Raw genomic sequence first — 23,718 nt, 5'->3', positions numbered from 1 at the left:
AGTGTTCCTGAACCGGGGCAACCTCGGGGGAGCAGAGAGACCTGCCAGGAGCCGAAACCTCAGGGGAGCGTAGAGACCTGCCAGGAGCCTGCAGCTCTAGTGACGGTGGCTGACAAAGACCTGGCTGGGGCCAAGGCCCCCCTCCTATGTGAGATGCCCCTACGGAGCACTAGCCACCAGGGCGTGGCACAGCAGCTCGCGCAGAAGGACGCTGAAGCTCCGCCAGCTCGACCAGGGACCAACGGTACCCACCTGGCAGGCGGCCGTGTCCTCGCTACGCTCTACACCCACCGCCGCTGACACAGCGTCCCAGGTAGAACTGCGGCGGGAACACGCTACCACCCAGGCGTCAGGCTGCAGACTGTGCCCTGCTCCTGTGCCAGGACTGGGTGGCAGCAGTGAGCACACCTGTGGGAGGTGGGTCCAGGCAGAGGAACTTCTCAGCTTAGTGGCAGAGCTCCGGGAGGAGGCGAGTAGGTTGAAGGCTATTAGGGAGTCTGAGAGAGAGACCGTTTACTGGAACCGCACCCTACCTTTCATGGGAAAACCTGTCAGGCAGGCAGGATACATGATATGGAGGATTCCCTGTCTTCTCTCCACCTGTCTGAACGTGGTGAGCTAAGGGGTAGTGGGGAATGGCGACAAGTTCCTGCCTGGTGCAGCAGGAACATCTCGTCTGTGACTAACCTGCCTTCCCAGGTGCCCTTGCATAATAGATAGAAGGCTCTGCAAGTGAAACCAAACAATGATGAGGATGATGGTTCATCTAGGTTGGAGATGTTACCAAAGTTAAGTCAGCCTACGCCCTGTGTCAAAACTGCTTCCGTAAAGAAAAAAAGGCATTGTCATAGGAGACCCTCTTCCGAGGGGAACAGAAGGCCAGACTTCTTAGAGAAGTCTGTAGCCTCCCTGGGGCCTGGATTAAAGATGTGAAGAGAAAACTTCCTACCCTGGTGTCCATTGGTATCCATTATTGATTTTTCATGTAGACAGCAATGAAGTTGCAATAAGAAGTCCAAGGGCAATCAAGAACTGACTTCAGGGCCTTGGGATGACTGATTAAGAGATCAGTAGCACAAGCAGTGTTCTCTAGCCTTCCAGCTGTAGGGAACGATGAGGGAAGAAACAGGAAGACCCAGCAGATCAATACCTGGCTTTGAGTCTGGTGTACTGGCAGAATTTTGGGGTTTTTTTGAGAAAGGGATAAAACCAGGCTTGCTAGAGATAAGCCTGCATGTGGCACACCAATGTTTGAGGGACAGTGTGCTAGCGAGGTCCTTCAGTGTGCTCCACGATGTGCTGAGTACACTGGAGCACATTTGAAATGTTCCTATACTAATGCGCAGGGCATGAGGAATAAACAAGAGGAGTTAAAAGTTTTGGCCTAGTCACAGAGCTACCATGTTATTGGCATAAGCAAAACCTGGTGGGACTGTGACTAGGGGCCATGATGGATAGTTATCGGCTCTGCAGGAGGGATAGGCAGGGCAGGCAAGGTGGGGGCATGGTGCTGTATGTAAGGGAAGGGTTGGATTTTATGGTGCTTAACAGTTTGTGATGACACAGTTGAGGGCCTCTTGGTAAGGGTGATGGGGAAGGCAAATAAAGCAGATGTGGCAGTCTACTATCGACTACCTAGCCAGGATGACAACACCAATGAGTTATTCTACAAGGAATTAAGGGATATCTCTAGATCAGCTGCTCTTGTCCTTATGGGTGATTTTAACTTCCCAGACATCAACTGGGAGTATCATACAGTGGACACAAACAAGTCCAGGAAATTTCTGATGCATGTTGAAGGTAACTTCTTGTTGCAGGTACTAAGGGAGCCGACTAGGAAATGTGTCCTCTTTGCAAACAGAGAAGTGATGGACGAAGTGTGGACAAAGTGGTGATTGGTGGCTGTCTTGGAATGAAGTAGTTGAGTTTCAAATGGTTGGCAATAGGAGAAAAACTGCCAGCAAAACTCCAACCCTGGCTATGAAGAGAGCAGACTTCAGTCAGATGAAGGTGTAAGGTTCCCCTGGGAATCTGCTTTTGAAAGTATTGGGGTCTATGAATGCTTGTCACTTTTTAAGAGCCATCTCTTAAGAGCACAGGAGCAGGCAATTCCAAAGTGTCTGAAGTCAAGCAAGCAGGGCAGAAGGCCGGCTTGGCTGAGCAGGGATCTTCTTCTATAACTTAGGTGGAAAAGGAAAGTGTGCAACATTGGAAACAAGGGCAGGTGATGTGAGAGGACTACAGAGTTGCTGTTTGCCACTGTAGGGAGAAAATTTGTGTGGCCAAAGCTTGATTAGAGTTCAAGCTGGCCAGCACTGTGAAGGACAACAAAAAGGGCTTTTTTTTTTTTTTTTTAATATTCTAATAGCAAAAGGAGAATCAGAGGTAGCATTGAGCTGTTGCTTGATGAGGTCAGTCACCTCACAAATAGGGACATACACAAAGTGGAAACATCTAATGTTCTTCGCCACTGTCTTCCACACCAGTGATGGGCCCTGGGACCCCTGGAGTCCTGTGTTCGAAGACTATGACTGGAAGGATGATAAACTCCCAGTCGACCCTGAACTTGTTCGAGACTTGCTTGTCCAGCTGGATGCACATAAATCTGTGGGGCCCAATGGGATTCATCCCAGGGTACTGAAACAGCTGGCCAATGTCATCATGGGATGTCTCTCCATTATTTTTCAGTGGTCTTGGGAGTCTGGAGAGGTCCCAGCCAACTGGAATCTAGCAAATGTTGTCCCAATTTTCAAGAACAGTATGAAGGAAGACCCTGGTAATTACAGGCCTATCAGTCTCACTTCAGTGCCTGGTAAAATTATGGAGAAGGTTATTCTGGGAGTTATTGAAAAACACTTGGGAGACAACACAGTCATTGGTCATAGCCAGCTCAGGTTTATGAGGAAAAAGTCCTGCTTAACCAACTCAATTTCCCTTTATGACAAAGTCACCCTTCTAGCTGACCAAGGGAAGCCAGTAGATGTGGTGTTTTGGGACTTTAACAAAGCTTTTGATACTCTCTCTCACAGTACCCTTCTGGATAAACTGTCCAGCTCACAGCTAGACAAGTCCATAATACGTGGCATGAGCAACATTGGCTGACAGGTCAGGCTCAAAGTGTTATAGTAAATGGGGTACATCTGGCCAGCAGCCAGTCACCAGTGGGGTTCCCCAGGGCTCAGTTTTAGGGCAAGTGCTCTTTAATGTTTTAATAAATGATCTGGATGCAGGAATTGAATGTACATTAAGTTTCCTGATGATACTAAACTAGGAGGAGCTATGGACTCCCTTGATGGTAGAGAGGCCTTACAGAGAGATAAGACTAGACTAGAGAGCTGGGCAATCACCAATCACATGAAATTTAACAAGAAAAGTGCCATATTCTCCACCTGGGATGGGGCAATCCTGGTTATACATATGTACTGGGGGATGAGAGACTGGAGAGCAGCCCTGAGGAAAGAGATCTGGGGATTTGGGTTGATGGCTCAACAAGTGCTCAACTGCACTTGGGTCACAACAACCCCATGAAACACTACAGGCTTGGGGAAGAGTGGCTGGAAAGCTGCCCATCAGAAAAGGACCTGGGGTGTTGGTTGACAGCCATCTGAACATGAGCCAGAAGTGTGCCCAGGTGGCCAAGAAGGTCAATAGCATCCTGGCTTGTATCAGTGTGGCCACCAGGATGCCTGTACTCGGCACTGGTGAGGCCACACCTCGAATACTGTGTTCAGTTTTGGGCCCCTTACTACAAGAAAGACATTGAGGTGCTGGAGCATGTCCAAAGAAGGGCAATGAAGCTGGTGAAGGGTCTACAGAATAAGTCTTATGAGGAGCAGCTGAGGGATTTGGGTTGTTTAGTCTGGAGAAAAGGAGACTGAGGGGAGACCTTATGACTCTCTACAACTACCTAAAAGGAGGTTGTAGCGAGGTAGGTGTCAGTCTCTTTTCCCAAGTAAAAAGTGATAGGGCAAGAGTAAATTGCCTCAGGTAGTGGCAGGGGAGGTTTAGACTGGATCTTAGGAAAAATTTCTTCACTGAAAGGGTTGTCAATCATTGGACCAGGCTGCCCAGGGAAGTGGCTGAATCACCATCCCTGGAGGTATTGAAAAGGTGTGTAGATGTGGCACTTAGGGCTTAGTGGCAGACTTGGCAGTGTTAGGTTTATGATTGGACTTGATGATCTGAAAGGTCTTTTCCAACCTAAATGATTCTATGGTTCTATGGCAAGTTGAATATGAGTCAACAGTGTGTCCTGGCAGCCAAAAGAGCCAACTGTGTCCTGGGGTGCATCAAGCACAGCATAGCTAGGCGGTCGAGGGACGTGATTGTCCCACTCTACACTGCACTTGTGCAGCCCCATCTCAAGTACTGTGTGCAGTTTTGGGATCCTCATCATAGGAAGGACATCACACAATCAGAGTGTGTCCAGAGGAGGGCAACCAAGATGGTGAAAGACCTCGAGGGCAAGACTTACGAGGAGTGACTGAGGTCACTTGGTTTGTTCTGCTTGGTGAAGAGAAGGCTGAGGGATGACCTCATTGCAGTCTACAACTTCCTTAAGAAGGGCAGCAGGGGGAGAGGTGCTGATCTCTCTCTGGTGACTGGCAATAGGACATGAGGAAATGGAATGAAGCTGTGTCAGGGGAAGTTCAGATTTGACATTGGAAAAATGTTCTTTGCTGAGAGGGTGGTTGGTCACTGGAACAGGCTCCCCAGGGAAGGGGTCACAGCACCAAGCCTGTCAGAGTTCAGGGAGTGTCTGGATGATGCTCTTAGTCATATTGTTTAGTTTTAGGTAGTCCTGTGAGGAGCAGAGAGTTGCACTTCATGATCCTTGTGGATCCCTTCTAACTTGAGATATTCCATGATTCTGTGATTCTATTTTGAATATACAAGAGATTACATTAGGCTTTCTGGTTTTACGTTTATAAATTCCATTTTGTGATCTAGAAATGTTTTATATACTTGTTAGTTTGAGGAATGATATGCTTATAGCCTCCCTCCATTCCTTATTTTTAAAGATTTTAGGTTTTGAAAATAAACAAAAGAACAATATTACGTTTTTTTCCCTATGATATACTGATGCAATGGAGCTTAAACACACATTCAGGAACATATTATATCTCTGTCTTATGTACTGGCTGACATAAAATTGAAAAAATTATGGACAATGCTTTTTATTGCATTTTTTATCTCAACAAGCTTATTTGTATTAGTCATATGAATAAATTAGATGTGCAAACTGTAGTCTTTTAATTAAAAAAAAAACCCTGATATTTTGTCCTTTTGATTTTGGTAGGAAATAGTTCTGGTTGTTTTTTTTGGTGCTGAATATGTGGTCCGATTGTGGTCTGCAGGCTGCAGGAGTAAGTATGTTGGCTTCCAGGGAAGAATACGGTTTGCCAGAAAGCCAATATCAATTATCGGTAAGATTTAAACTCTTTTTTTTTTCCTTTTTCTTAACTTTGCTATTATAATCCGTTTTAAAGTAAAGATGTCAATGCTGCAGAGACCATATTGCAATTCTAAGCTATGTCTATCACTCAAGTATTTATCTGCTTTGTGAACCTATGCAATTATTTCTTCTTTTGGATTGCTATAACATTTAAAATATCGCAGACATCAGCTTAAGAAAGGCAAAATTGTAAAGTGAAGAAATCTTTACTAAATTTACGTATGTAATTGGAGAAAATTGACAAGATTTTGAACACAAAATCCTTCCTTAGGTCTGCTGTAAAAAGCAAACACAAAGGTAAATATAAATTGGGAAAAATATGGAAATGTGCAAAATATAACTCAGGAAAAATTCCCCCGGGTAGTACTAAAGTTAAACGGTTTTTGATGGTTTCACGAACTATTGTGGGTAGCATCTTGGAGTAGGAGTGAGTTTACGGGGAGAGGTGACTAATAAAACCTGTGGAACAGTGAAGGATTAAAAAAAGGTGATGTTAGGACAAAATTGTAGTAGACCATAAAATCAGCTTTTCTGTTTTAAACGTGTGATTTTATATAGACTCCAGTAGACCTGCAAATTTTATGATAGTCAAATATAAACTCATTGAATTTTAAATAAAGCAAAGTGGGAGAGGTGAAAAGGGGAGAGAATGAGCTGATGTTTCCTTAGCCATCTGTGACTTTGTGAAACTTGGTGCAAAAACTCTTGAAACAACATATTCTATTATATATGTGGATGTGGGTAGTGAATATTGTGATGAGATACTATAATCTGTTTTGGGTTATTGAGAAAGAAGTATTTCATTACATACGAACAAATTCTTCAGCTGCTTCTAGAGCTGATAATAGTTTCATGATCTAACCATGAAACTTATAGGTATCTTTTTTCCCTAGTCATGTTCTTGACTTCTCTTTCAATAAAGAAATGCTTCTTAGGAAGGTATATTGAAGTACACAGGTGCAGGAGAAAATGTGTCAGTCCCATTAAACTTGGTGTCAACTTGATAGTGGTTCTGTATACTGGTATTGTGCATCTACCACAGTAAACATTAATGTTTGGAGAAGATACCGTGTGTTTTGTTAAGAAAAGCTAAGAATGACTACATTCAAAGGTATCAGTACTGTTTTTACGTTTAAAATACCCCTAAGAATACAATACATTTAAAGTCAAGATTTGTTGTTACATATCAAATGCAGATGGAATTGTGTCTCCACTAATCCAAATAGCTAAATTTGGGAAATACATTTGCTGTGAATGATAGAATCATACTGACTCATCCTATCATTTGCAAATCAACAAGAGTAAAATACAAACACTAGAAAAAGAAATTAAAGGATTAGAACAGAATGTAAATATTAAGGTATTTATTTTACTTTTGTGTTAATACGAAAGTCTTTATTTTAAAAATAGAAAATATCATTGAAATGCCTTTGATATCAGAGAGATTTCTTTTATGGGTTTTTGTCCACACTAAAATGTACATTAATTCTTAGAAAGTTCAACTTGGGTAGCAATTTTGAACTACTTTGATTTCTCCCATTCTCGTTCCTTTTTTCCCCTCTCTAATTGTAAATAAAAATTATATTTTGTTGCTAATTACCAGAAAGTTATTTAGTAGTTAAGCTGGTTTTGACAGCATGCAGTTTGAAAGACATATGTGGGACAATCTGCTGTAAAGACCTGAGTACACATATCTATGTCCATCTCATATAGTCCTTTAGCAAAGCATAATAGAACTTTATTTATGAGCACCTTTAATTGCTTATGTATACAGCCCTGAAAAAGCATCAGCACCTGGTATGTAAAGCTCCAGTTACCGTGTAAAAACCTGACTTATGAAGTGCTGATAGGACACAAAAGTTCAGCAAAAAAGAATGTGATGTAAACCAAATTCAAACATGTGCATATAATTTGTTTAAATGGATGTCGTGTTATCTCCAGACTATTAAGAACACACCTCCAAGCTGAGGGCTATTTCCACTCTGTAAAATACTATGGCAACTAAAAATTAAAATACAAATGCAAACATTTTTACTGTTTTATATTTTAAAATGATTAATTGGTTTTAATAAAAAAAATAAGAATCGCATACTAAACAGTAAACTTGTGAGAACATTAGAAACAAGTCAGCAATTTGCTCAGAAAAGGCAGATAAGCTGCATTATAGGTGTTGCTGTATGCTATGCTGAAGTTTATGCATACCTAAGTAGTATTTCACTGACAATCTGATTTTTAGATGGCAGCTGTTTGGAATTTCTCAAGGATACGGAACATAAGAGTATGCCACAGGGACAGTGGACTAGCAGTAGACTAGGTTTTCAAATATGTGTACTACACATGCTAAATTGCAGGGAATGTCATTTATGTAGGTCTGTCATCTACATATGTAGTGTGCATATTATATAGAAGACGCTATGTCATTTTTGTGTCTCTATAACTCTTGTGTATGTACAGACATGTTTGTAAACATGTAAGTAGGTAGAATGTTTGAGAAGGAGATCCACATATCATTGTTTCTAAATTATTGGAATTCAATTTTTAATAATTACCAAGGCTTCCTGACACTTCCTTATTTAAAAACTAACATAAATACTAATGTAACACTAATCTAAATCCTAATGCTTGTTATAGTTGAAAAAGTTATTTAAACATTGTCTTTTTACTATATTGGCTTTTTATCCTGATATTTACCATGCCAACTGTCTGCTTCAGTTTGAGTCTTGTGGAGACATTTAATGCAAAATGTTTAAGCAGTTCCTGAAAAAGGCAATTTAACTCTTTCTTATGGAGAAGCAATAGCACTTCCACACTTTGAAGCAGATACTTCATACTTAATGAGAAACTAACTTTTTGATTAGTAATGAAAATCAACTCCAAGCTGACTGACTAACAAGCCTCTGAAAAATTGGCAGCTTGTTTATGCTTAAAATGCTCTGCTAGAGAATGATCTTCTATTCTTCAAAGATTCAATCTGCAGTGAGTCTGCACAATTCAGATTTCAGGTTTCTTTGAGCAGCAGTGCCGGGGCTGAAAGTGGAAAATCTGTTGATTTTGGTTTTATAGTGCTCTTTCTGAAACTGCCCAGGGCACATGGAAAGGACAAATACCAGGCTCAAATGCTGAGGTGAAGTGGCAGGGTAGAAGGAATGGACTGGGACATACAGGCTCAGTGAAAGGACAGGAGGGTGGATGCTGATATAAGGGTCTGGGGGAAGGAGGTATAAAGAGACTGACAAGCAAGCAGGAGGTTGAAGGAAAAAAGTAGGGTCTGAAAATACATGGGATTGAATGGTGGCAGTGTAAGGGCAGAAGGATATGCTGAAGACATTGAGTGTGAAATAGGACTGGTTGGGATTAGTATGAGAAGAGTAAAGATTGGAAACTGGTGTGAAAATTAGGAACAGAGAAGAAGCAGAGATGGAAAAATAGATTTGGGGTAAAAAATTGAAACATCTGTACCATCTAGAACACACTCTCAGAAAAGTGGAAAGTACAAATGAAAAATCTGTGTTACTGTCACTACCTGATGGAAACTAATTGCTATTTGCCAGTCTTTTCCTCCTTCAGTGATGGCCGTTGGGTGGATATGTCTGGTAGTTTAGGAAGGACCATTTGCTTAAGGGAAAAGACCTGTATTATGATGCAATGGGAAGAAAACCTCTCTGAATTCTGAGTGTTTACAAACAAAACAGCAAAAATCAGACTGATACTGGAAAATAATCCCAGTCAGAGAGTGAGGGATACTGTTGGTTGTAGAACTGCTGCAGTATTTATTGCAGCAACCACATGGTTGTGAATGAGGCAGAGAATGTTTAAAGGAGAAGACAAAAAGTTACTCTTGTTGAAGGCAACTGTTGTTGCCTCTGAAGTTGGATTCTATCCTGCATCTTGCCTAGGCATCACACAGAAACTCTGTGGTGGTCATTTAAATCAGTTTTCACAAGCGTGCCTCATTTTCTGGATGTCCAAATGAAGACTTTGAAGTCAGGTTACAGAGGTTCTGAGCTCTCACAGCTGCAAGTGAAGTCAGCAGGCACACTGGTTTTTTTTAAGTGCTATATAATGTTAAGTGCTCTGAAGAATAAGGTACTGCTTGTTTAAAACTGGCAAGGAAAATTTACCAAAACTTTTCCTCATTCTGTCTACATTTGCTATCCATTTATAATACTATCATTTATTTTCTGGTTAGAATTTGAAAGTGAAGCATTCAGATGCTCTAAAGGGGTTTACCACAGAAATGCCAATGAGGAAATTAGAAAAATGTCTTCCCAGAATAATGTTAGATTAGGGTTCAATAATTAAAAACAACAGACCTGTTCACTGAACTAGGAAAAGAGAAAATGAGGGATGCTGGTACTATGAACACAATCCATCATTTGCATTGTATAATGCTGGAACTGTGAAAACTGTGGAATTGTGGGAAAAAATGCAAAAATTATTTTTTCATACAATTGCAGACTGTATCACAAAGTAAAACAACAACTGTGATTCTTTTTGGGCAACATTTGTTCTGACAGTTCCCTAAACTTTGAAAGCTTGGCTTTACAGCTTTGATACAGTTTTTAAACTAAGTGTATGTGTGTGTATCTGTGTTTGATACCTGTCTGTATGCTTTTCATTATTGATTGAAGCAAAGCCTTACTTTCCCAATTAAGAGCCTTGGGCCAAAATGTGGATTCATTTCTAGGGTGTACATATGCCTTTGCCTTTTTTGTTTTTGTGGCAAGCTGCCTGATCTGTCAGGATCTTTAAAATTTTCATTATTAAATTCATCATGGAAGAAACTGTAGTCATTGTTTTTTTGATGTGAAACAATTACATTAACTTACCGCCCACCAATTTTCATTTTCATCTTAATTTCTTTTTTACAGTGCTTTCCTCGGTCTGTATTTGTTGTGTGTTTCAGTGCTGAGAGCTAACATTTAATAAATTCTTTCCTTCTTTTTTTTTAAACAGATCTAATTGTGGTAGTAGCCTCAATTATTGTTCTGAGCATAGGATCTAATGGACAGGTGTTTGCCACCTCTGCAATAAGGTATATTCTTCTAGTGACTGTAGCTCTTCACAACCATAGAGCTATATTAGATGTATATATAATTTCCCAATTTCCAAATTAGATGTGCATGTAATTTTCCTAATATAGGAAAAGCTATTCTATGAAAACACTGGACAGTGAAAGACTGTGTGTTATTGTGCTTGGTCACTGATTGGGAAACAAGAGTGCAGAAATAAGACATACGAAGAATGGTGTGAATGCTGAAGCCAAGAGGAGAAAACTGAAGAAACATTATGTCCTATATAAAACATCAAACAGCTCGCTCTCTAAGACAAAAAGATTATTACAGAACATTGGTTTATTTAAGAAGTAATCCAGACAGTACTCAACTCAGTACTTTTTGAATACGAGTAATTACTTTGTTTAAAGAGTAATTATGCTTTGGTGGATTTGTTTGGCACAAGTAACTCATACCATACATGAACCAGAAACATTTGATGCCTACAGTGTTTGTTCAGCTTGCGTCAAGTACTGCAAGCTTGTTTTTGGGAAGTCGGTTAATAGAAGAAAGGAATGATAAGCAGAGTACGTGTACTTACTACTCCTTCTAACTAAACTTGCAAGATGTGCTGCATTTTGTTACAAGCCTCTGATTTCCAGTGCAGTCTAATCACTGGGAAGTGAGAATGTACAGTACTGTCTAAACTGTCTAGCTGTGTAGACAAACACTGGAGGGAACTACATGTACAAAGTGTTTTTAAGGCAACTATTACCATAGAACATTAATCCTTACATGATGATAAAGGCTCACACAGGCAGCATGAATGTGATTTATCAGCTCATATAGGAGAAGAGGAGGATGAATGTGAAAATTCCAAAGATTTTGTTTAATTTAACTAGAAGTGTGGGAAGGAATTTAATGAAAAGGCCCACTGTGTGTTTACATGTGAACCCAGGTGGCTTTGGACTCAGTGCAGCCTTTCCTGGTGTTAAATTATACAGTCACTGTCCTACAGCTCAGAACGCTTTCTGCCGGAGAAACTCAACTCACATCTCTGCAGTGTTGTTATTGCCCCATTGAAAAACCATCTGGGTCAGGCAAGTCTTAGTCCCATCAGGTTTCCTCAGAACAGTGATGTGAGTGGCTGGTTTTGAATTAAGAAGGAATGACTCTTATATCCTTGCCTTTGCTTTTGTTTCTTTTAAGGTATACCGTTATGGTCCTCTTTGGACTGCCCTTAAATCCCAGCAATCCCAGAAAGCATGGGTGCATACATGTTAGGTTTTCTTGTAGAATGAAGTTGCAAGATCCAGACCTATCAGGTACGACAGGCTGATATTTTCATCCCTGCAGCAACCAGTGAGACGGAAACCTAGCAGCACTATAGAGTTCACAGCAGAGTCCTACAGTCCTTCTGTCCTTACTGTTTTATGTTTACCAAATTGATAAAAATGGTCTTCTTTCCAACCAATTTCTTTTCTCTTTTCAGAGGAAATGGGTTGTGCCTGTTCAGAGGCTGTGTATCTGGAGTTTCTTGTTCACTCCTTTCTTTTTTAAATCTTTATTTGTAAAACTACCAGCCTATAACATGCATTTCAGCACTTGGCAGTAACATAGACACAACCATCTTAGATACAAGAGAGACAGGAAAATCAAGAACTGCCATTGGGTTGAGGGATCAAGAGGTATGTCTAATAATTGTACAGGAGAACTACGTGTAACTCTCTCCCTTCCTGACATAAGCAAGCAATGAGCTATTACATTATGTAAGTCTATTGATGCTCATGTATTTGGTAGTCTCATAATAATTCTTGGACTCGTGTTTTAATTAACAGGTTTTAAGTGGATATTTTAAAGTTTCCAGCTAATTAAAATTATTATTCCAATGGCATATCAGAGAAATAACAAAATATGGTGTTCATATACCCAGTCACTGATATGTGATTTGATAGTCAGGATTATTGTGTGCTTTCCAAAAAAATGACAAGCAATTGATTGTTTGACTGTCAGCTGTGAAAGCTCAGAAAACCTGCTTTCTGAATAAAGAAAAAGTTGTGTCTTTCAGAAAACAGTATGCCTTCCCAGGGACTGAGAATGGCACCATGCTGAGTTTCCTGCCTATTGGTGTAATCCAGAAAAATGCAGCCACAGTGGAATTGAAATAAGAAGATTGAATTCAAAAACAAGAACTGCAACAACAAAATTTTAAGGATCGCTAAAAAGAGCTAAAAATACTTTTAGTGAAAAATTTTCAGACAGATGAATTCAGCATTCATCCTTTCCTTCTCTTCACTGTTTTTTTTTTTTCAGCGATAAGATAGTAAGATTGAGTGTAGGCAAACAAAGTTCATTGTCGAAAGAGTGACTAGAATTAAATATTTCCATTGAATAAAATTCTGCTGAACAATATGGATAATTATTTTTCTTTAGTTGAAAATACTTGGAGTTTATGATTTGGTTATTGTCCTAAAATGACATAGGACTGCATCTATTTCCGATTAGATGATATCTATATCTTACACAAAAAAAGACTTCAGTAATACCATGTTTGAGTCACATTCTGCTTTTGGCAAATAGAGAAAAAAATTTGCTCGTATTTATGTTAGCAAAACTTGAAGCAATGGTTTTGCTTGGAAAGGGAGCGTTTGAGAATCATCATCAGGTAAAATATGCAAGTTTCCTCTGAGTTTGAAAGCATATATGTTAGACTTTTTTCTTTTAACTAGTTGTCCTAGTCAATATTTCTGAATATATTTGAATATAATGAAATGTGATCTAAACATACCATCTACTGAGATGCCTCAGGTCTAGGATGCAACCCTAACCAGGGGCAATGCCATCAAAGTTCTCTAATATGGCAGTATGTTAGTAGTAGTCAACTATGTATAGATAGGCAAGTATTGTTCTCAATCATTAGTTTTATTTAATGTCCTGTTTTTCTTACAGGGGGATCCGATTTCTCCAGATACTTCGCATGCTTCATGTAGATCGACAGGGTGGCACTTGGCGACTATTAGGATCAGTTGTTTTCATACATCGTCAGGTACTAGATCTTTAAAGATCCCCAGCATTTTGTTTACTTTAGTATATTCTTTTCATGGACTTCAAATCATAGTCTGGTTTAAAAGAACATTTACTGTTCCAAGAGGAAAAAAATACTTTAAAAGTGCATCATGTGTTTCTTTCTACTTTAAAAATGGGAACGCTATTCTTTACTTCAGGTCAGTAGCTAACAGGATAGCAATATAAGTTGTGTTTTTTTAAATTAACTGTTGTACTCTTTGATGTTATCCTTCAATATAATTTATTAAATGCAATTATGTGGGCTGCCTTTCATATTACAAATACTGTCCATTGTCTTCACGGAAGATGTATTCCTAGCTTGGTTGTTCTGTGGAAAAGCGAATGCTAGCGGAAAAGCCTTGATAGAACAAGTCAATTATTTAAATAATTCTATTTTCTCTGTCTGAATAAGGAGTTTTCTAATCCATTTTATAAATAAAAACACTAAGTATGTTATGATGCAAGAAATGTTACTTTTTCAAGGGTGTAGTCACAGAGGTAATCTTGGCTGTAAATGGTTATATGTCCATTAAAGCTTTGAAACAGTTATTCTGTATAAACATTCATTAAGCAGGAAAAGCTTAAATGTTTTAGTGCGAACTTGTAAAAATCTCTAGCTGAAGGCTTCTTTTGGGGGCTTCATGGAATCAAACTGAGAGGCTTACAAGCTGGATTTAGCTTTATGAACATAGTTACAAACTTTTATCATTAACATTTAAATCTTGCGTATGATACCATGCCGTGGAAGGCTAATACTGTGCTATGAATCTTTACATAGCATTGATCTGTGTGGATCTTTAACCCCTGCTCTTTATGAATGTATATTTGTTCTCCAGATATTGACAAATAGATTAGTTACAGATTTCCACACAGACATCGTTTCATTTGCTATTTAGAAAACTGTTGTTCTGGAGCAGAGGATGGGAAGTACTTAATTCAAAAGATTAACTTAATATTAAAAGTTACTTTTCCTCCCTTTATTTTTTCCCCCAATACTGTAGGAAATTTTATGTCACGATGGCTGTGGAGCATTGATAATACAGAAGATCCAATCTGAAATAAATCTTTTTAAAGTGCTCTAGTATAAAACCTACTTTCATGCTGTACAACAGGATGGCATTTAATGCTCCAAGTCTGTGTGGTCTTCATTTACTATGGTTGCATTGCCTGGATATCTAGCTAGGGCAGAGCTGGTATCCAAATACACTTTCTCAACATTTGCTAACCTCACTGACAGAGGTGTTTGAGAGAATTTTTTCCTGTGGGTGTTCAGTCAACAGTCAAGAATCTGGAAATACTATCTCCAAAATATAATACTTAAGTCTTAAAAGTCATAAATGAGTTCAATAATTTGAAAGGAAAAATAATACCCTTGGAGAAGTGAATTTATGAATAAAGGCACCAAGTTCTGCTAATCCAAAGAAGTGATTATGACGATACATAAAAATCTACAGATCTGTAGTACTTGTCAAAGCAGATCACACACTAACACATTAATAAAAAAAAAAATCAAACACACAGTTATGTATTGACGTTGGACAAGTGTAGCTGAAACCCTAGCATAGTACCAAATGGAAGGGAAAATAGAACCTTTATTCCTGTCCAGTCTCTTAAAGAAATTTTTGTTTAAAAAACCCCAAAACAAAACAAAACCACCTCAGCTGCTTTTTCTTTACAGGCAGGGTATAATGTCCTCATTTATTTGTTGAGTTTGGTATTCTTTCAGAAAGAATGGGACGTTAAACCCTTAAACAATGTGAGAAAATAAATTTTGCGTCTTTGTGACCTGTGAAAATAGCAAGCACTTGGACCTCAGTGGGCCCAGAAGAACTTACTGAAGTTGTCACCAGTGATTTCCATGTGTTTTGGAATTTTACATATAGCTGTGTTAGCTCACTCAGGCCTGATTTGGCTTGGATGCTCTTCTATTTTCAGCAGGTTGAGCTTATACAAGCATTTCTTGCCAAAAGCAACAAAACGTGAGTCAATATCACATGTGGTGGTGGAAAGACATGGAAAAATCATGCAGCTTACTGAAAAACTGAGTTAGCCAATCCAGCTTGTAAGCCTCTCAATTAGTTTTACTTATTCCTCACCTTGCTTTGTGAGGTCTTCTACTGCTTTGAGTTACTGATGACTTGTGGATTTCGGGTTTTGCTGTATTTTTACTAAGTGTTCAATTTTATATTGCGTGGTCCTTATTGTCACTGAAAATATAAATCTGTCTACGTTAAAAAAATGTGTTGACACAAGTCTCCAATATTCACATTTACTTTTGTGCATATTTGTTTTTTGTTTTTGGTGTTTCCTTTTGCATATATGTATCTCAAAGTCCTTGCTGAAAACAGTCATTTGTATTAGGCAGCACTCTTTATTCTTAAGCTCTTATCTATTAAAAATTAATATCAATCTGAAGTTTTAAGGCCTGATCTCTGCAACATGCTTTTTGCTTTGAGATCATATATGAATTCCTACTATTTGGCATTGGTAGACACTACTCTATCCATATTTCTGAAGCATGTATTATTTTAAAATCTTCTGTGCTCTCTCTTAAGTCTAGTATGTATTAGATTGCTTCCATTATTCTTAATAATTAAATATAAGCATGTAGTATTTTGTCTCTCTATACATAACATGGAGTGACATTTAGAATAAGCCTAAGGCAATTACGTTTGCATCTGGGCTTTACTTAAAAAGAGTACAGTCTTTAGATGAGTAGGACTGGAGCTGAGAGGTACAAATGGTGAAATAACCTAAGTAGTTCTGTTGATACTTCAACCTGTTTGAAAAGGATCTCATAAGACTGTGCATAGCACTTCTGAAAAGTGTATTTGTCTGCCCACTTCTCAAAAAGCAAGCACTTAACACAGAAGTATTCCAGTTATCATCCAGTCTCTAATTCTGTCCTCTGAAGTAAAATTAAAAGAAAGGAGTGATGGCCATTCCTCAATAACATGTTAAATCTATTAATATCTGACATGTAATCAACATGCCAAGTGTAACTAAAAGATTTCCGTTGATGTGGAAGGAATTCACAAATCTACTAGAGATGAAAGTAGAGTGTTTTCTTTGCAAGCAGGCAACAAGAATTAGTCTCCATTTCTGTTGTAGTTTTCTATGGATCACTGAATTTACATTCTCAGGTGTTAAACAGTTTAATCTTGCATTGAAAAAATATTGTGTAGGCAAACCAAAAAGTTATGAAAACTCAGAGAAATGCAAATAGTCAACTATAGATATAAACATAAGGAACTTTTCAGAGCAATGAAGTCGTATCCACAAGTACACAGCGTACCATTATCATTAGAAAAAAGATGAGAAAAGAATGATGACCAGTGTAGAAATCTGAACTACTGAAAAGCCAAGTTTTATTTCCTCTTTCAGCTGCCTTGTTTAGCAAACAGGTCTGCAAATGTTAAGGCTTAGATTAAAAGACTTGCCCATAGGCAAAACTAAATACTATCAAACTTCATTATTTAGGTCATTATTAAATGATTAGAGAAAAAACACCTACTTTGCTTTGTGCCAAGATTGCTTAAAAACTTGCTGAAGCTAGATTTTAATTAGTGCTATAATAGAAGGAAGAGTATGTATAGTTTCTGCAGCTGAATGCAGTTACTAGCTACCAGGGCTACATTTTCCCAGAAAGCTCTTGTAAGGAAATGAAAAGAAAGAAGAAAAAAAAATCTGAAGGAAGTTTGATGATAAAACCTGAGCCTTCTCTCACAAACGGTTTAAGAAACCTGGGTGGAATGTTACAGAAAATCTGCAAAAACCTGACATACTTTATAAGTAGAGGCAATCCTTCTTAGGCAGGTTTTAATTTTAAATTTATCTCATGGGAATATTTTAATTCCCGTATTGGTTTCGATCCAAGGAAAGAAAAATAACTCTGTCAAGAATTTAAGGAAGATGCCAATGTAGTAGTAATACTACAATGTGGAGTAGTTGTAGTTGATTATAGTAGTAGTGCTACTACCATACTACTACAACTACTACTATAATGAAGATGGCTAAATATGTGCAAAGAAAATAAAGGAATAATATGTGTTAACTCTTGAAGCATTGTAAACTTTAAGTAATTAAAATAAGCTATTTTCCCTCATAATTAGGTATTGGATTTTCTTGAGGGGTAGGTGAATATCTCATTTGATTATGACGTAATGCTGTTTTGATAAGTGTTACACATTTTTGCATCTGTGACACCACACATTTTGGCTTGTTTAAATGTACAAGCACGTTTTTCCTGAAGACTCTAACTGTCCTGTATCTAAATTGCATCAGTTCTGATAAACTTTCCTATCCAAAAATCTATGGAGAAACCCATACATTCACAAGCAGTGTATCATGCCCTAACAAAAGTCGCTGCTAATAAACTGACCTAGCCTCAAACAGTCTTTGTTTTTCAGGACTGAAGTAGAGGTTACACCTACCTAACTTATTTTATCTTAAGATTTGATTTTATCTTAACATGAAACTGTTAAAGCATCAATATTCTGTCTTAAGCAATCTAAATATCAGGTACATAAATTCATGGCTTAGATATGGTCATAGAGTGCACTTCTAAAGCTGCTTTACTATTTTTAAAATGTATTAACATTTGGTATTTTGAGTGGACAGTTAAATGGAATGATTCCCATTCACAAGATATAAAACATGAGAGATGTCCCACCCTACATTTAGCTGTCCAGATGATTTTGTATAAATGATGGCTTCTTGAATTCTTTAGTCTGATATGAATAGAAAACAAGTCACTGACCTACCTGGTTTACTGGAAGCAAATTTCATACCTGAAATATAACTTACTAATTTTTCTACTGTGATGCAATCCCCTCCAGATATTTACAATGTTTTACAGTAATAGAACATACATGATGTAAACCTTATGTACTTCTTTTCTTTCTCTTTTGATAGGAACTCATAACCACGTTGTACATTGGGTTCTTGGGATTAATTTTTTCATCCTATTTTGTTTATCTTGCTGAGAAGGATGCAGTTGATGAGGATGGAAAGACAGGTTTCTCCAGCTATGCTGATGCCCTTTGGTGGGGTGTGGTAAGTATTTACTAATAAAATGCATGTGCAAACTTAGTGCACAAGATTTTCTGTTGAAGTTGTGATCTTTTAAAAAAATCTGGCATGTTTTTCTTTGCAGAACATATTTCTGTAGGGATGCTCGACAACCTTTTAAAAAGGATACAAGAAAAATTATAATAAATAGCATTAAATTATTTTTGTATTAAACTTAATTGTGAAAGCATGATAGCTGGTCCTTAGCAAAGGACATAGAATGTTTACAGATACAAAAAGTCCACACTGAAATCCGCATTTCAAAAAGAGTATAAATACCCTCCAAAACCTATGCTGCTTCTTTTAAACTCTACTTAATTATCTGCAAAAGGTTCATAACTTTAAAACTATATTCTATTTGTGGAAGTTGGGTTAATGACCCAATTTTTTTGGATCTTTTTGTATAAAGCTCACTCAGTAATAATGCAGACCTTGATGCAGGTTACAGGTTCCTGTTTTTTTTTTATATGATTCACTGTAAAGGTAAATATCTCCACCTAAAGCAGCTGGCAAAGTTTCACAAATTCAACTACTTTGGATATCAATCATCAGTCACAGTCAGTGCAAATCTTTGGTGAAATAAAGAAAAAAATATCATTAAGGGGGAACTGGGATTATGAAAGCATAGTGGTAATTATTGTGTGCATGCCCAGAATCAGTTGAAAATGGAATAACTATGAACAGAGTAAGAGACCAAATTGTTTTTACATTCCCTTCATATGGCTCTTCTCATCATGTTTGTCACTGTGACTCATGCTTTCCCTCCTTATTAGCTGTTGCACGAACCATCTCTTCTGTTGTGGTCCCTTCTCCCCACTAGAGAACCTCATATATTTTATGAGATGGCTGTCTCATTATAACAAACCCAGGGAGATTCATCACATCAGTGTTAGTGACAGAGAAAAATGAGAAATCTAGAGCAGATGCAGAGCCATCATTTTTCAGAGAGAGAAGGATACATTTCAACAGTGGTTTGAAACACAATAAACTGAATTTGTTCTTAGATTATATACTTGGAAAATGCCAATATAGTTATTGGGCCATAAACCAATTGTTTATCTGCATCCAAATAAACTTGTAAGTCTCAGATGACAGACAAAAAGTTCCTAATAGGTATATGTTTCTAATCCTTAACCTGGATGCTCCATAAGCCTCTACTTCAATGAAGTATACAGGAATATAGATTATATTACATGTACCCTGAGTTACTACTTTTTAAGTGGTTCAGTATAAAAATCCTTTAAAAATTATATTCCTGTCATTAGGTTGTCAGGTATTCATTTAATTTGCAGAGTATCACCTATGGCTGTGGTAAATAGTACAAACCAAGAAGAATCTAGTAAAAAAGAAAAATCCACTAAATGGGCAGATGGACCTGATTACCTAATGTGCTCAGGAGAAACGAAACCATGGACTAGCCCATACAACAATCACTTCTTAAAGTCCTCAACAGACATATGATAAAATTTTCAGTACATAAAACCTCATGGTTATAGACGTGAGATAACCTCTAGGTGCTGCAGGAAAGGAATAAATGTCCCAGAAGCACAGATTGTGCTATATTTTAAAAGCAAAAGTAAAACAGTTAAGGTGTAATTGATATTATGAAAGACACCCCATATCTACTTTAAGAAAACAAACCAGTACACAGGCTCACTTATCCTGCTATTATTTGAGTAGTTCAGCTTAAATACCAGTGTTCAAATGCCTGAATGCAGTGGAACACAGCTACTGTTTCTGTTTTTACTAATAGTCTAGCTACTAATAGTCTGTGAAGTACATTTAATTAAGAGTGGGCATGCTTGTGGGAACTTCAGCAGCATTAGGGGCTTCCATAAAAGTTTGTGCTAGTTCAGCTAAATCTATGAGAAATACCTCATAAATTTTTCTAGCATAGTGAAGTTCCGATTTTTGTAGCACCATGTGAATTAGAATGACACCAGTGAAAGGAATGGAAAGCATATAGTTTATTAATAAAGAAATCTTAATTTGATATGTAATCATTAAAGGATGGTGATTCATGTTTGCTCTGCACAATGCTTTTGGTGTTTTGTAAAGTAATTCCTAGGCCTGTAACTGCAAAAGGCCCGAAATGCCCAAATTCAGTCCTGAATAGAAGGGAAGAAGAACTCCTTATCAAACTGGGGGAAGAAAAGTACAGTAGAAAACAAAAAAGGATTTTCAGCAATCAGTTTGGGAACCAGCTATGGTTTTCAGCATCCAGTTCTGCCCATGTATATTCATGCATGGGTTATTCCTGCATGTAATAAAACATCCATGTGAAGCCAGTGTACTTTTTCTGCCTTTCCTTCTTTTTTTTTTTTTTTTTTTTTTTTAACTCTAGTGATCCAGAGCTTGCTTTATGAGTTGCATTGAATGTTTAGTTGTGGGTTACAGAATATTTTTAAATGCTAGAAGCTACAGACTTGATTTGAGCAAAGAGTAAAAAATTAAGGTCAAAAAAGTCAGGATGTGTTTATACAGGCATATTTTGTTAATATTTTGGACTTAAAGAATTTAAAAGGACATCAGTTATGAAGACCAACAGATAAGTTTAAACTGTGCATTACTTTACCTTGTTGAGATGGATGACTTGGAATCTGTATTTCAAAGTGTATGTAGATGCCTTGCAAAGTGTTCAATGGGTTTTGTTGTTTTCCAAAACTTGACTTGTTTTGTGTAATAGCAAGATAAAATCAGCTTTGTCTTTCTCTAGCTGTGTGAGGCACATGAAGAACACTGTTTAAATTGTTGTTTAAGCTTTTCAGACATCTAGGCCTCCTCAGCATTAGTGAGTCACGGTGCAGGTGCAGTTCACAGCTGGGAACAGTGACAAAGGACAAAGTGAATCAGTTTCTTCTTCTTTTCAAATCTTCTGTAACATAGAAACACAGATGTGGAGTTACTAGGGAGTGAAACCGGATTTCACTTTTGCCTTTCAAAACTGAACCATAGGAAAAAAATCTTGGTAACAAGTATTTGAAAGTCTTATGTGTCTGACAAAAACCACAGAGTATATTATGGGTAACATTTTGCTTTGAGTAGAAAGTGCAAGCTTGCTGAACTTGATACAAATGACCTGAAAGGTTTAAATATGAAGAAAATGGAAAATAAAGAATGAATGAGAGTTGGAATTAAATGCTAACTACATTCACCCGCTCCAGTTAAATGCAAGGTTGTTTCACCTAGATTTGGCAGGCACACAGATTAAACTGCAAAGACATATCAAAGGCTTGTGGTATTTTACATGAAGCTACTTTCAGAAGTTATAGCATGTTAGAACACATGCAAAAGCATTTCCAACAGCACTGTCAGTCTGCCAGAATTGCAACTAATGTCACAGCAGTTTTTCTGTCCTTTCTGGGTATTTTTTCTTGAGGAAAGAAGAAGGGCATGTAGGAGGCTTCTCTTCTGTGGCACTTCCTTGCTTGTCTCTTGCTGTTGGAAATGCTTATTGTTTTTGCTGCAAACTGGACTGTTCTGTACCATTGAACTTGAGTTAAATAGTTGCTCCAGTAAATTGGTGTTAACTGGCAGAGGTAGTTGGGAGCAATTGCTCAGAATTTCCAGTAGTAAATTTCCATGCCAGAGGTAGCAGTTTGAACCCCTTTATATTTAATATGTTTTTTGAGGTGTGCTGTTCTGACTTTTCAAACTTCAGGACACCTGCCTATCTTAAAGCATGTGGAAGCTGTTGACTTCCACTAAGTTAGAGTTCTTCCTTTTCTGAAGTGCCCATATATAAGTTTTCAGAGCCTGTGTTAGAGCATGTGCAAAACAGCTGGAATGTGCCATAGTAAATCTGTGTTACAAAGTAGGTGTCATTTTCCAAAGCCTAGTTATTAAACAATCTCTGAGCAGACAACTAATAACTCTTGGATATACAAGTAGAAAAAGATTCTGGTTGTGATTAAGAAAGCCAGAGAATTACATTATTTATAATCCTTTCCACATACTTCAATGCACTAATTAGATTACCAAGAAGGAGCCCTCTTAAGGTGGCCGGGGAGAAACTTCTGAGACATGTTCAGGCACCTGCAGGAATCTGCCAGCCAAATGCCTGCTGTAGAGATGGAAAATCATCTTTTCTGTGGTTACAGCTTTCATGCTGTCTTCCACAGTAACGCTAAGGCGGCTCAACATTACTGCAGTTTGTTTTTTAAGTCCTGAGTGCTGGAGAACTCAGAAAAAAACAACCCCAACAAACCACCATCCACCCCACAAAAAAACAACAACAACAAAAAAAAAACAAAACAAGAAGCCTTTCATAAGAAAAAAGAGAGGAAAAGGAAGGAAAAATCCCAGACTTTAAAGGGTCATCTGGGTGCACTGAGGAGCTGAAGTGCTGTTAAAGAAACACTGCTTTAACTTCCTCACCTCCCCGCTAACGCATACTCCATTTCATAGTTGAATTTTGGAGGGTCTCATTTAATTTTGGGGGCTGGAAAACTCATCTGTTTGTACTGCTGGTAGTATACAGCACCTGAGTCACTTCATGGGCTAAGCCACATTAAATCTGGAGAAATACCTGGCAAGACAGAGCTCCTCCTCAGAGGAGTTTGCAGTTCAAAATAACAATATTCGTTAGAGGATATAGATAACTATAAATTTGACTTCATCAAGGGAGAAATTAGTGATAAACACAAGCCTAATTTTTTTTTGAACTTGGAAAAAGTCAGTTTTGATAGTTATTAATTTTTTCCCTGCAAATCTTCCCTCCAGCTCTCTGTAGAACTGCTCTGAGAGGAGAAGGAAATGTATTCTTCCCATGCCTTCATTGCTGATAGTTTCTTCTGAGAAGCCTATTTTTGCATAATATCTAAGTATTTGTTAGCAGCTTTTCCCATAAAAGGCAGTATTTCCACATCTTCTTTTGTAGTCAGTGTAAATTTACATATTCTTTTAAGTCTCTTTTGGCTGTATTTTTGCTACCATTCAAGGCAAAAGTGAGGGGAGTGGAACTGGGTTTAGGGCTGGTGCTCCCAAAGAGAAGTACATTTTTTCTATTTAAAGCTCACCCCAGTGGTTGGTATTGGTGAACAGAATTCTTCATTTTTCTCACCAGAAGCTTTCCACTTCTCAGGGGTGCAAGTCATCTTTCTCATACCATTTAACGGCAGTTTCAGGACTCTG

General features: G+C 38.0%; 1 protein-coding gene across 1 annotated transcript in view; it reads left to right on the top strand.

Moving 5' to 3' along the window:
* The window catches only part of LOC309412102 (potassium voltage-gated channel subfamily KQT member 1-like), a gene marked incomplete at both ends in the record, with an annotated part of 522,805 nt that overhangs the window by 45,107 nt on the left and 453,980 nt on the right, over positions 1-23,718 (top strand). Inside the window, 4 exon segments of the mRNA XM_082008908.1 lie at positions 5,300-5,426; positions 10,412-10,490; positions 13,399-13,495; positions 18,430-18,570. Coding sequence (XP_081865034.1) covers positions 5,300-5,426; positions 10,412-10,490; positions 13,399-13,495; positions 18,430-18,570 — 444 coding nt within the window.

This window comes from Phaethon aethereus (genome assembly GCF_964289735.1).
Source record: "Phaethon aethereus genome assembly, chromosome: 1".
Taxonomy (NCBI): domain Eukaryota; kingdom Metazoa; phylum Chordata; class Aves; order Phaethontiformes; family Phaethontidae; genus Phaethon; species Phaethon aethereus.
This window is presented reverse-complemented; position numbering and strand designations above follow the sequence as displayed.